Here is a 13,804-nt window from a genome sequence, read left to right on the forward strand (position 1 = left end):
TATATATATATATATATATATATATATATATACACATACACACACACACACAGCAGAGTACAGCAGAGTACTCTTTCTGGAAAGCATAAAATGCAAAAAACTTTTGAGTGTGCTTTCCACCTTTACCTCACTCTCCTCCCCTCACAGCCTTGTGGAAGAACAGTTTCTAGAACACAGAGATGGCACAGCAGTTAAGAGCACTGGCTGTTCTTCCAGAGGTTCTGAGTTCAATTCCCAGAAACCACATAGTGGCCCACAGATGAGATCTAGTACCCTCTTTTGGCCTTTCTTTTAAAAATAATGTAAAATAAAAACCCTGTAACAAGGGATCTGTGGCTGGGCGGTGCATGCCTTTAATCCCAAAACAAAAAGGGGATCCAGGTACATACGCTGTACACACTCTGCTGTCTAGAGCTGCTACTGAATGCAAGTAACAAATATGCCCCTCATAAACCACCAGGAAATGTAAAATTAGAGGATTCAAAGATGGCTTCCAAAGTCCAAGAAACGATTATAAATAAATGGGATGGGGGTGGGTGAAAATGAACATGTGCACACTGCTTACCTGGCAGGACAGACAGTCAGTCCCTATCTTCCTCAAAGAGGCTTTCATTCAAAAGTAGAAATACAGGTTGCCTAGTGTGCCAGCACATAACTGCAACCCCGGCACTAAGGGAAAGGACAGCCACAAACTTGAGGCCAACCAGGTTTGGGTTCCAGGCTAGCCAGGGCTACACATCAAAACTCTGCCTTAACATAATGATGCAAAGGAGCAAGTAAAGGCAGGTGAGGTGTTCTTGGAAAAATGAACTTCTTCCAATTATGCAATGGAGACCAGGTCATGCAGCTGAGCCTGCGGTCATTCTGCCTACCTCTGTGTCCCAGGAGTCCTGGAAGATGGGGTTCCTACTGCTTCTTTTGGTCTGGGGTGGTAGGTGGTTGTCATCATCATTGCCATTTCTTCTCCTTTTCCTAAAATTTAAACACAAAGAAGAAAAATAAGCAGTTAGGGAGCTTGCAGATACTTCAATTATAAACCACAACAACACACACAAAAATGCACCCTCTAGGCTAAAAAAATTAATCTACCACTGTTGGATCCTAGAGTCCAAACACAAGAGACCCACCTCACACACCACAGCTGATGTAAAAGCATGAGGATTTTATTAATTCTGTCATGACAGGGTCTTTCAGCATTTGGGAGGCCAGAAAAACCCCGAAGAGCTGGTACAGGCTACTTTTAAAGGAAAAAGCCACAGAAGCAAGGTGGGTGTCTGGGGGTTGTTCTTTGATTATTATGTTTGGCTTATTCAAAAGGGCTACTACCAATGATTAGCTGGAGAGCGGTTGCCAGGTAAGATAAAACATCTAAGGGTCACCTTGACCCCTTTCCCAGGGGCTGAAACAAATCAAGTCTCCGGGAGGCCTCCCACCTGGCACATACATCAGGAACTGGGTCAACATCTTAAAGGTTATCTGCCCCAGTTTCTGGAGAACATTCACAAAGACTAATTGTTAGATTCCTGGTGGGGGGGGGGCACTACAGCTGAGAGGCCTCAGAGTTGTCAGAAATGGCTTTAGAGTTATTTTAAGAGTTCTACTACAACCACGACACCCCAGTGAGAGAATTCTAATATTCAATGCTGGACACTAAGCGGAGACAGCTAGTGAGGCCGAGCCTTACGGAGAAAGACTAGTTTCCAAACACCTGCTGCGAACAGAGAAACAGGAGGGTACCAACTCAATTTCCTTTGCCACAAATCCTAAAATTATAACTCTAACCCCACTCCACTCCCTGCCCCACGGAGCACTGAAGTGAGGACGCTGACTGCCTGTTTGTCCTGGAATACACACAACATGCTGCCATACAGGATGCAGAGGTGAGAGGTCCTAAGGCCCTGCTGGGGTGGGGGGTGGGCAGAGCCATCACTGAAAACGCTTGGCTACACCACTATCACCATTACATCACTGCGCTGGGCTGTCACTCAGTGACAGAATAGTCTGGTTAAAACTGCCAGGTATAAGGGGGGGAATAAATCACATCTTTTTCCAGCAAGTGCTTTCAGTCAGTATAAGAGAATATATGTTTATTTAAACTATCTACAAGAATTAGGGCTATCAGAAGGATTTTAATCCCAAAATAGAAAACAGGAATAAATCAAAAGAGGAAGAGCTCCAGACCCAACTGCCTGGGATAACCGGCCCAAAATGGCAGCCACTAATAATGTGGCCATTTAAATTTAAATAAAACAAAATTTAAAATCCACATCCTGCTGGGTGTGATGGCTTGCACGTCTAATCCCAGAATTCAGGAAGCAGAGGCAGGAGAATCACTGCAAGTTCAAGGCCTGTTCTGTACAGTGAGCTCCAGGTCAGCAATCTAAGTCTGTCTTAAAAAAAGCAAAATTAATTAATTTAAAAATAAAAAAATCTAGTTACTGCCAGGCACAGTGGCTATGCCTACAATGCCAGCAAGCAGGGAGCTGAGGCAGGACAATCACTAAACATTTGAGGCCAGCCTGGCCACATCGTGAGACCTTATCTCCTTACACTGAGCAGCAGTCTCTTCGCTACAGAAGCTCTACTGGATCACCACATGGAGCTTTGACTCAGCACAGAGTGCCAGGCGCATCTCATCACCAGTATACAGAGAATGGCCAACAAAACAAAACAAAATAAAAAACAGGGGGAGGGGAGGTAAAAAAAAAATAAAAAACAGGCTGTGCCCAACCCTGTCATCAGCCAGCACCTCCTTTAGGTTACTTCACACAGCTACCCCAGACTCGGACATGCCACCTACTACCTTCCCAGTCTCACTGCTCAACTATGACCAAGCACTCACTGGACCACTCAGAGTGCCAGGACTCACTCATCCCAAGATGTGTCTAATGCCAACCCCTGCTGCTCTTACACCAGCCTTCCGTACTGAAGCTAACTTCCTCACAGGCTGAGTCACATCAACCCAATGTGCTACTAGCACATTCACGAGAGGCTGGCCTGCAGCTACTGCTGCTGTAGCCATGCCCAGCATAAATACTGTGGGAGCACACAATCCCTAACATCTTCATGCACAACCACAGTTAACCACATAGAACGATTTCCAGGACAACCAGGGCTACACAGTGAACCCCCCCCCAATAAACAAACAAATACAAAGCAAAAAAAAAAAAAAAATCAAGAATAAAATTTATCAAAGACCACAGACAGGAACTCCTGCTTCACTGGGGAGAAAAAAAATTTATTATGGAAAATGTTATAAAACAGGCAACTTATTTGGGGATGTAAAGTAAAGCAATGCTTGCTGGGAGTCATGACAGTCAAAGAAAAACTCAGAGGCAGTAGACTGGCCCCAAACGTCTATTATCAGTACACCAACAGCTGGTTATGCTTGGGGCTGCTGAGTCACTCCCACCAAACTTTATGAGCCTGACCAAAAACTATTATGTCCTCATCGGTAGCAGGGCATGCTTCCTCCCGGTAATGAGACTAGCAGAAAGGCTGCTCTCTAGTTCCCATCTATCTACCCCTAAGAAAGCCATGTGAGAGAGCTGTCAGTTTTCTCACGGTACAAGTGCCATCTCCTGGGCCTTTGAGTTGTCCTCTCCTTTGGGTAGTAATGAGTCAAGAATGAGCTCTACGAATCCTCCATTTTCGTTGTTCTTGGCTGTTATTAGATAACTAGAAGCAGCTTTCAATCGCCTTATTACTAAGGCGCCCTGTAATTGATCAGATTCTCTCCTTTCCACCTAGGTAAAGAAAACTGTTGGACATCTATTACCCCAAGGACGGCGGACTCCATCACTTTCCTTATTTCTCTTTTGTCCTATCTTGCTGGTCCTCTGGAGAACCTAGGCAGATGGAATCAGAGTACAGAAACTGCCTCTCAAATGGTTTAGTGTGTCTGTCTGTTTGTTTGTTTGTTTGTTTTGAGACGAGGTCTCACTATGTAGCCTGGCTGGCCTGGACATCAAGTTGGCCTCAAATGCAGATTCTCTGTCTTATGAGTGCTGGCTGGGATCAAAAGCAAGTGTAACTACACCTCATGTCACGTGTTTCTTTAAAAGAGTTTACTTCTTGCTGTGGGGCATCTCTCCCCACGATTCATACGTAAAAATTAGGGATGTATAGTTAAGTCAGGCTTTCTTACCACCCACATGCCCACCCTTCTACAACCTGCACAGTCGACTGTCAAAGTCTGAAAAAAGTCTGAGCTCAGCTCTTCATCTTTTAACTGAGGGACCAGATTCAGAGACAGGAACTGCCTTGGAGATAAAGACACTGTAGCTGGCCAAGATAGCTAATGGGTGAAGAGAAAAGTAGGCAAGAAAGATCTGTCCTCACCAAAGGGCTTATTTTAAAGAAGTCACCAGAAGATAGAAACATACTACGACTCCTGTAAATTAGATATATAAAAGAATTTACAGTCAGTAACTCAGATTACTAGCTTACAGCACTATATAAAAGAATCTACAGTCAGTACAAACTCAGATTACTAGCTTACAGAACTATAAAAAAGAATCTAGCTGGGCGGTGGTGGTGCACGCCTTTAATCCCAGCAGAGGCAGAGGCAGACGGATCTCTGTGAGTTCAAGGCCAGCCTGGTCTACAAGAGCTAGTTCCAGGACAGGCTCCAAAGCCACAGAGAATCCCTGTCTCGAAAAATAAAAACAAACAAACAAACAAACAAACAAATAAATAAATAAATAAAAATCTATTCCTGGTAGAAAACGCTGGGGTTTGTCAGGTGAGGGAGACTTTCCAAGAGAATCCAAATAATGGCAGTCAGCTCAGGCTTACTAATCCTAAAGAGGTGACTGTAGCTGGACCATAAATCATCTTCAATAATTGGCAAGATTATGACCTCATGCTATCTGCACAATCAGTAAGATTAAACCTTTAGGTACTGCATCAATGCCAAAGACCAGATGATAATTTTGAAAGGCACCTTATAATTTCCACTTTAGCTTGAACATCTTGTTCACACAAGTACAGACTTTCTGCCACAATTTCTACATAAACAAAATCAACAATTCAATTCCGTCTAGGGACCTCTAGATTTTCAACACTGGACCGAATATGCTCAGGATGTTGGTGAGTTCAATCCCAAGAAGTAACTATTTCAAGGAGAAGCCTTGGAAAACAGTGATTACATTCACAACCAATGAATGCATGTAATAAGATACAGGGCTTGGGGGAGATGCTCAAGACTGAAAAATAGTTGTTGCTGGTGCAGGGGACTGAGGTCTGGTTCCTAGCATCCACATGTTGGCTCACATCCAACTACTGCCCTAGGTCCAGGAGATCCGATGCCCTCCTCTTGTTTCTATGGACACGCGTGGTCTATGTATATACAAGCAAGCAAAACACCCATACACCTAAAAATAAATAAAATCTTTTAAAAGAGAAAATAAAAAAGCAATGCTATGATGCACCTGAAACTACTATGGAATAAAGAGACGTGAATCTGGATAAACTTAAATAATTAAACGACGCTCTCTGAGTCTATTCATGAGAAAAACCAGAAAGTAAAACTTGTACAAGTCGTCGAGTAGTTAGAGGTGACTTTCTAATAAGAAATAATGCGGGCCCTCTTCATTCTGAGGCAGGGCATCCCAACTTCTTCCCACCTTCTTGAAGACGAAAATGAGAAGGGAAAAAGAAACCTCCTCTGTGTGGGGGCCTAAAGCTCTCAGAGGCCGCCTGGGGCCTGAGGCTACGCTCAGGGGAGAGGCAAACGAGCTTTAACTCGCAATGTTTTCCACCTCCCGCCTCAAAGCCAAACGGCTCCTCAGCCAGACAGTTTAGAATGCTGCCTGTTAATGTCACAACCGAGAGTGGGTCACGACCCTCCCGGGTCCATCTGCCCTTCTGGGTTAACAACAGCTCAGGAGACAGAGCTGCGAACGGCCCTAAGCCCTCCCATCTGCACGGCTAAGCCCAACCCCCGCCTTTCCCCTGACCTTGGGGCGCCAGCATCTCCCCTCCCCGTCGCGTCCCGTTCCCCTCGGAGGCGCCTTCTTGGGGGGCTGGCCTCTTCAAGCTCAGTTAGTCCTTCCATCCCCCACCCCCACCCCTCCGCCACCACCGCCCGCCTAAATTTAGGACAGGAAAGCTTTAGGTCCACCGTCTGTCTGATAGAACCGAACAAACTTCATTCCAAAGTGGAAAGGGCAGAAGTCGAAGAAAACCAGAAAGAGACGGAGGAGGAGTAGACCTGGATTCCAGAGAGTCACCTCTCTGGCTCCCCGCAGGGTCCAGGTGTCAGAGGCGGCGCAACCTTCTCCCCGCCTCCTCCGACCGCAGAGCGACGCAGACGGGGCCTCGCAGCACCCCGGCTTCGTGCGCCCCTCGGCTCCATCGCGCAGGGATCCTCGGCCGAGGGGCCGCGGGGAGAGTGAGTGGGTCCCTTCGCTCACCTGGGGCGGAGGCGCTCGCTCATGGCCGCTGGTGAAGGCGAGCGACGCGGCGGCGCCGCCCCGCGCCGACAGCGAACGGACGGGGTTGTGTTCCGGCGACCGCCACGCCCACCCCCACGGGCCTGGGCTCTGGCCGCCGCGCGGGTAGAGGCTGCGGGCGCTGAGGACCCCTCAGGACGACCCGTACCACCGCGACTTCCGGCGTCTCCTCCGCGCCCCCCCATGTCGCAGGCGCCGTGGTACCGTCCTCCTGCGGCTGCGCAGTGGCGGGGACGCCGTTGGCCGCGCTCACCCACGACCCCGCCCCCAGGAAGAGGCGTGTCCGGAGAGGGAAAAACAGACCGGGCACTTCCAGGACCCCGTGTAGGTGTCCGAGGCATCGGCCTGTACAAAAACAAACCGGGACAAGCTGTAAAAGTCAAGCCGGATTTGAATACATTAAATTATTGGAACACCAACTGATACGTGTATCTGTGTTAAATCTCTGTGCGGTGGAAAATGAAAAGGAAAAGAGCTGGGCGAGCTCCATCAGGCACTGACTCGGACGGCCACAGGCTGTGGGTTCGATGGTTGGAAGGCTGTGTGACTCCCGAGTTCGAAGGGAGCGCCGCGTGGAACTTTGCGTCTCGAGCGTTGCGGAGCCGGTTCGGTGGAGTGTCCAAGGGCTGGGCTGTTTCCCACGACCTTTTCTGTAGGTCGGGAGTGCAGATCAGGAGAACGGACTAACGAAGTCCCAGCCCCGACGGGGAGCGGTCCCGCCCACCTGCTGGAAGAGGCCGGGCAGAAAGGTGTGGGGAGGCCGGCAGGCGTGGGAACGCCTTGCTCGTGGCGAGGTGAGCGTGATCAAGGGAAATCACGAGGTCCCAGCGGGGCGTGTGGGGCGCGCACCTGTCATCCCAGCCCTTGGGAGGTGGAGGTTGGAGGACCGGCAGGTCAAGGTCATTCTCGATTGTGAAACGGAGCTAGCCTGGCCTACTTGAGACCTTGTCTCGGATTTTGAATGATTTGTTTTATTTTTTCGAATAACTGTGCTCTGGGCCCTGGATACTTGGGGAAGTTTTGACTCTGATTTTCAGAAGCATCCCCAGTTATCTGCCAGGGGCATAATCCAGTTATTTGTATAGGAATCAGTCAGTACTTGGCCACCTTTTGCATCAGCTCTCCAGTTTTAATCTTTATAGAAGTTGACGTTCAAAGTTTCTGCCAAACACGTGAACAGTGATCCACAAACATGGGGGTTTTGTAGAGGTGAGGCATACTAACACAAGTCTTTAATCCCAGTACTCGGGAAGCAGAGGCAAGCCAGTCTATGTGAGTTCAAGACCAGCTTGGTCTGCTTAGCGAGTTCCAGGGCAGACAGGCTACACACTGAGATCAAATATCCCGCAATATTTAACTGCTCTTAAAAGCCCTAAGGAGTTCCTCTTCTAATGTTTAAGGGTTTTTAAACAATTTCATTAAATTTATATAACCTCCACTTGGCATAAATAACAAAATTGAATTCTGGCTGACATTTTTAATGTCTTTTCCATTGGCTAAGCATTTGTTTATTAGACTTAAATCTTTTGGTTTAGTTTTGCTGTGGTTATTGTTTGGGGTGGGGTTGTTGTTGGTTTTGTTTTGTTGGTGGTGGGTTTTATTTATTTATTTATTTATTTTGAGATGGTCTCGTTATGTAACTCTGGCTTTCCTGGAACTTCGTAGACCAGAGTGAATCTGAGGACAGCCTGGGCTTTACAAGAGCCTATCTTTTGTTTCGTTTTTGTTTTTTGAAACAGGGTTTCTCTGTATAGCTTTGGAGCCTGTCCTGGAACTCGCTCTGTAGACCAGGCTGGCTTCATAATCACAGAGATCCACCTACTTCTGCCTCCCAAGTGCTGGGATTAAAGGCTTGCACCACCACCGCCTGGCAAGATCTCTTTTCTTTAAGATGTATGTATCTATTATGTAGTGTTCCTCCTGCATGCCAGAAGACGGCGCCAGATCTCATTATAGATGGTTGTGAGCCACCATGTGGGTGCTGGGAATTGAACCCAGGTTCTCTGGAAGAGCAGCCAGTGCTCTTAACCATTGAGCCAAGAAAAGCAAACAAAATAAGGAGTTAAAATTCATGCATAAAGCCAGGCAGTGGTGGCACACACCTTTAATCCCAGCACTCGGGAGGCAGGCGGATCTCTGAGTTCGAGGCCAGCCTGGTCTACACAAGCTAGTTCCAGAACAGGAACCAAAAAGCTACGGAGAAACCCTGTCTCGAAAAATCAAAAAAAAAAATTCATGCATAAAATGATTACCTGTGTTCTTCATTGTTTTCCCAGAAAGAGGATGGCTGATGCTTGCCCTGGGATGGAGGTGTGTCCTTATTGTAAGAAGCCATTTAAGCGATTAAAATCCCACTTGCCACACTGTAAGATGATAGGACCGCCCATATCTGCTGATCAAAAAGTTTATCAGTCCAAGCCAGCTTCACTTTCACATGCTAAAAAAGAGGCGAGGCCTACCAAAGACCTAACCAGAGCTAAAAGGAGAGAGCAAGAGACAGAGGGTGCAAAAAGAAATGCCCCCTCAGAAAAGGGCAGCCCAGAATGGACGGCTACCACCCTTCCACTGGCAGCAGGTGTCCTGGAAAGAGCGGGTACAACAGAGGCAGGAGGAAAAACCAATGATCAAAATCAGCCCCCCTTCCAAGTTCTCAGTCACGCCAAGATAAAGGTGACTCTGCAGAGAGTCACAACCCCTCAGTCTCGTGCATCAGAGGCCACCTCTCCCAAGAGAAAACTTGCCGAAGATGTGACTGGGTCCAAGGGAGGTCTGTGTCATCCCTCAGAAGCAGAAGGATTGCTGGTTGGCTCGGTGGAACCAGTTTTATCTGATCAAGGTAAAAAATATTCCTCAACTCAGTATCATGCTAAACCAGCCACTTCTGCAAGTCTGAAATTGGACACAGTCGATCCCCAAAGACAGAAACCTCTGGCAAAATTATTAGACGTGCCTGTTAGTGATTGTCATTCACCAAAGAATAGCAACCATGGGGTTCAGAGAGGCCAACCCTTGATATTGAACAAGGAAAGCAATTCCCAAGATGGAGACCACGTCTCAGAAGTCTCTCCCTACCCTGGCAATGCTGAGACCCAAAATAAGTCAGGATCACTCCTCTTGGACCTTCACCCCGCTCCACTGGGTAAAACACTAGTCAGAGAGCACCAGGAGCTCGACCTCGGAACAGAGTTGCGCCAGCACAACAGAAATCCTAAGAACAGCATGTCTGCCACGGAAGCACAGGCACAAGCTTGCTCGGGCCGTGATAATAAGGATCCCATTTTACCCACAAAAGCAAAAACACAGGCGGCCCTGGCACTTTTGAACGTACTTACTCCACCAGAGGGAACTTCGAGGAAGCTTCTCTCTGTACCAGAATCAGGACATCAGTGCCTCGCCTCTCCAGTTGTGAAGTCTCCTCCAGAAGTCTCTGCCATAACACTGTTAGTGGGAAGCAAGAGGGACATTTTGGAACCCATATCTTTCCGCCAACCCCATGCACCCCAGACAGGGTACCAGGTACCGTCATATTCAGCTCAGTACCCGGTGTCTAAATGCTCCCTCGTCAGTCATGTTGCTATTGCCAACTCAGAGGCTCTTCCCCGGTCTGTGGGACTCGAGTGGTTTCCAGAACTCTATCCAGGTTACGTCGGTCTAGGAGTGTTGCCAAGGGGGCCTCAGCATTGGAACCCAGTGGCTCAGATGCCTCCCCCTGCCACTTCCCAGGGTGTGAGTGTCTCGAAAGGTAAGCAGGCTCGTTTGTGAGGACCGCCCCGCCCCTCCAGAATGTTCTGCACCTTTGAAATAGGGATGACAGTCCTTGTTTTCGTTCAGTTAACTTAGCCACACCTACACAGTCTACCCCACGTTTGACTTAACTGACAGAAGAGACTCAGTCCAGAGTTAACTGGAATGTTTCTTCTCCCTTCTCCATCGAGAGTTGAGGGTTAGACTGGGCCAGGCTGCTAATCCTGACAGCAGTTGCATTTCTATACTGGGAAGAGGCCTAACAGAAATTGGATGGGCAAGCTGAGCGTGGTAACGCACACCTTTAATTCCGGGCCCTTGGACACAGAGGCAGGCTGATCTTTGAGTTCAAGGCCAGCCTGATCTACAGAGTGAGTTCCAGGACAGCCAGGGCTACATAGTCTTGAAGAAAAAGAAAAGAAATTGGATGGGAAAGGCTATAAGGGATAAGAGCCCAGTGTCCGGAGCGGCATGTAAAAAAGAAAGGCCTGTGGGTGCAGTGACCGTGGCCTCTGTGCTCCCTCCGTGATCATAGCTCAGATTTTTTTTGTGTATGTTTCTCCGAACCTGTACCTGGAAGTGAACCCAGCTTGGACAACAGAGAATAACAAAGTCCATGGTTACCAACACCGCTGAGACCCCGGCCCAACAGTGGCAGTTTCTAGAGGGTACACGTTGTGTTTTGAGTTGAGCTACATCTCCAGGCTTTATGATCCGTCTTTTTTTTGTTCATTTTGTTTGTTTTCAAGTATGTGAAAGTTTGGGGTAAAATGTGCACACGAGTGCAGTGCCTGTAGAGGCCAGAAGAGGGCATCAGAGACCCTGGAACTGGAGTTCTAGGTGGTTGCAAGCTACTAGATGTGGGTGCTGGGAACTGAACCCAGGTCCTCTTCAGCACTGCAGCCATCTCTCCAGCCCCATGATTTTTCTTTTTCTTGTTGGTTTTTAAGAGACTTTGGCCTTGCACAAATACATACTGTGTGATTCCTTGGACACCAGTATGCTTTTGTTTTTAAAGATTTTTTTTTAAAAATATTTATTTATTAATTATGTATACAATATTCTGTCTGTGTGTATGTCTGCAGGCCAGAAGAGGGCACCAGACCATCTACAGATGGTTGTGAGCCACCATGTGGTTGCTGGGAATTGAACTCAGGACCTTTGGAAGAACCAATGCTCTTAACCACTGAGCCATCTCTCCAGCCCCCTTAAAGATTTTTTTTTATGTATATGTGTGGTAATTCATGTGAGTTCATGTGTCATGTGCCACATGCATACAGTTGCCCATGGAAGCCAGAAGAGCGTGTCTGATTGCTAGAAATCATTTAAAAATGGCTTAAGTCACTACAGGGATGCTGGGAACCAAAACTGAGTCCTCTGCAAGAGTAGCAAGTGCTCTTTACTGCTGAGCCCTCTGTCCCAGCCCCCATATGTAATATCATTTGAGCATTTTTATATTCACGGGTGCTTTCACCACACCTGACTCCATCTATCTTAATTTATCCTTTGTCCTGACAAACCAAACTGAGATCAGAAAACCACGGCCAGTCGGGATCCCCTTCTGGCTTGAACATGGAGGAAAACGTGAAAGAGAAACACATGCCTTCTTTTCTGGTTCTACTTGTTAGTCACACGTCAGCATAAATAGGACGGTTCAGCCGAGGCCTGGCAGTGGGGTCAGAGCAGACATACCAGATCAAGATGACTGACAGGGAGTAGGGGTATGTGTGATGATCGTCCCTAAGCTCGGATCCACAGCGCTCCAGAACGACAGCATCTTGAGTGCTGACGTGGGTACCCAGGGTCCTGGGGAGGAGATGATCCCAAGCCTAGCTGCACATGGGCTGTCGCAGTCCAAACAGGCATGCTTAAAAAAAAAAAATCCTCAGAATATGCTGACAGGGTTCGTCGGACAAATTCATCAGAAGCGAAGATGGATTTGGGAGCTGTGGATGCAACTCAGTGGTAGAGGGCAGGCAGACATGCATTTTTACTGTGTGTAGGGTCCTGGGCTCAGTCGCCAGTGGGGCAGGGGAGCAGAGAACAGAGAAATTCCATAGTTGGTTCTGGTTTGGGGCCTAAGATCGTTCATACACATGTAGATGGTTCAAGATTGTTTTCAGGCCCAAATCTAAACTCTTCGGTGCAGGCATTTCAGGATACTCAACCTGTAGTAGAAGTAGCTACTTCTTGCTAGAATCTCAGCAGATGATAAGCCGTGGTTTGACCAGGCTTGTGCACGCAGAAGGGGCAGCTGATGGGTCTATCACAGTACAGGGTCTCTGAGAGGATTTCACTTCAGTGTGTGGTGTAACTGCATCCCAGTGAGGTGCTCATTGACCCTCCTGTTGGGCTGTGCTTTTCCTGAGGGCTAGCCATGGGGCCCCGCAGCTGCACGGTGGGAAGGGGCGATTCTAGATGGACTGTCACAGCGACTTCTGTTTGGAACCGTAGTTCCCTGGTTGGGACGAAGTTCGGCTGATAGCTGGAGTTCCGAAGCCCCGGCGCACACAACTTCCAGCTTCCCTCTTATGAGGCTCCTGGGAGCCGTGCACAAAGGTGAGGTTGCTGTCACTGACTGGTGGGTTCTCTCGCTGGCCCCAGGCTTGTGGAGAAGTTTCTCCACTGTAGGTTGTTAAGCCAAGAAGAGAAAGGAGTGGTTGTCGTTCTCCGTGTTTCCATTTCAGAGTCGGGTGTCATTTGGAACCCCAAAGCTAACAGCAGCAACTCTTCCTAAAAGACAGCCCTGCCACCTGTCCCTAACCACTCCTTCCTCACAGTGATCAGCTGAGGCAACGCTGAACCTCAGCTAACCAATCGTCTACACTTTGCATTGCTCCAGAGTTTAACCCAACTCCCAACGTGGGAACACGTGATTTGAATTTACTCAAGTCCTCCATAGCTGAACCTTGCTGCCAGCTATGGAAATGTATATACTTTGTATAACCCACACTTATATAGGCCCAGAAGTTCTGTGAGTTAGAGTTCATTGCACAGTCTAGCAGGACTGACTTGAATGGTGTGCACATACTGGGCCATGCCCCGGCCACTAACCATGTGATCTTCCCCCCCCTGCACAGGCTGGGTGAGGTGCAACGCCACCATAAAGAAGAGCAGCGTTGGGAGCCTCACCATGCTCTTCGCTGGCTACTTCATCCTGTGTTGTAACTGGAGCTTCAAGCGTCTGAGTAAGCCATCGTAATAGGTAGCCTAAGTGACTCGTCACCTCCCTTTGGGCTCTGATGGTAGTATCCGGGAGCCCTGATGTCCCTGGGTCTTTTGGGCTCCATTAAAGGTCCGCAAGATTTGAGTTATATTTACATGGCTGCTCTCGCTGCCCATTAGTGATACCTGTGATGGGCCAGAGGCCTTCAGTTGGTGGGTTGGTTTGCTTTTCCTGCTTTAAACTGTTCCCCGCTAGGGGGAGACGCCGTCCTTCGTGCCTGAGAACCCCTTTTCCACAGTGGACTAGAAGGGCTTTCTGCTACCTACAGCAGGAGGAACAGAACAGACCGTGTGCTTAAGATGCTTAAGTGAAGGCGTATTTAATTAATCCAGGCCAGTGGGTACAAGAAGACAATTTTAATATAAAAGCACACTCACAC

General features: G+C 48.1%; 2 protein-coding genes across 5 annotated transcripts in view; one reads left to right on the forward strand and one right to left on the reverse strand.

The window, feature by feature from the left end:
• The window catches only part of Fam104a (family with sequence similarity 104 member A), a 27,472-nt gene extending 20,624 nt beyond the window's left edge, over window positions 1-6,848 (reverse strand). Inside the window, exons 1-2 of one of the 2 annotated variants that reach the window (XM_005350674.3) lie at window positions 6,417-6,678; window positions 873-972 (exon numbers count right to left, since the gene is read on the reverse strand). In XM_005350674.3, the coding sequence (XP_005350731.1) occupies window positions 873-972; window positions 6,417-6,640 (324 nt within the window). In that variant the 5' untranslated portion in view covers window positions 6,641-6,678. Of the gene's footprint in view, window positions 1-872; window positions 973-6,416 lie in introns of both variants that reach the window. The other variant, XM_013347624.2, reaches the window with a different exon arrangement.
• Window positions 6,849-6,975: 127 nt separating this feature from the next.
• The window catches only part of C7H17orf80 (chromosome 7 C17orf80 homolog), a 16,054-nt gene continuing 9,225 nt past the window's right edge, over window positions 6,976-13,804 (forward strand). The window contains exons 1-4 of one of the 3 annotated variants that reach the window (XM_013347577.2): window positions 6,978-7,249; window positions 8,732-10,197; window positions 12,654-12,758; window positions 13,280-13,404. In XM_013347577.2, coding sequence (XP_013203031.1) covers window positions 8,739-10,197; window positions 12,654-12,758; window positions 13,280-13,401 — 1,686 coding nt within the window. In that variant the 5' untranslated portion in view covers window positions 6,978-7,249; window positions 8,732-8,738 and the 3' untranslated portion in view covers window positions 13,402-13,404. Of the gene's footprint in view, window positions 7,250-8,731; window positions 10,198-12,653; window positions 12,759-13,279; window positions 13,405-13,804 lie in introns of all 3 variants that reach the window. The other 2 variants (XM_005350676.3, XM_026780577.1) reach the window with 2 other exon arrangements.

Source organism: Microtus ochrogaster, chromosome 7, assembly GCF_000317375.1.
Source record: "Microtus ochrogaster isolate Prairie Vole_2 chromosome 7, MicOch1.0, whole genome shotgun sequence".
NCBI classification, from domain to species: Eukaryota; Metazoa; Chordata; class Mammalia; order Rodentia; family Cricetidae; genus Microtus; species Microtus ochrogaster.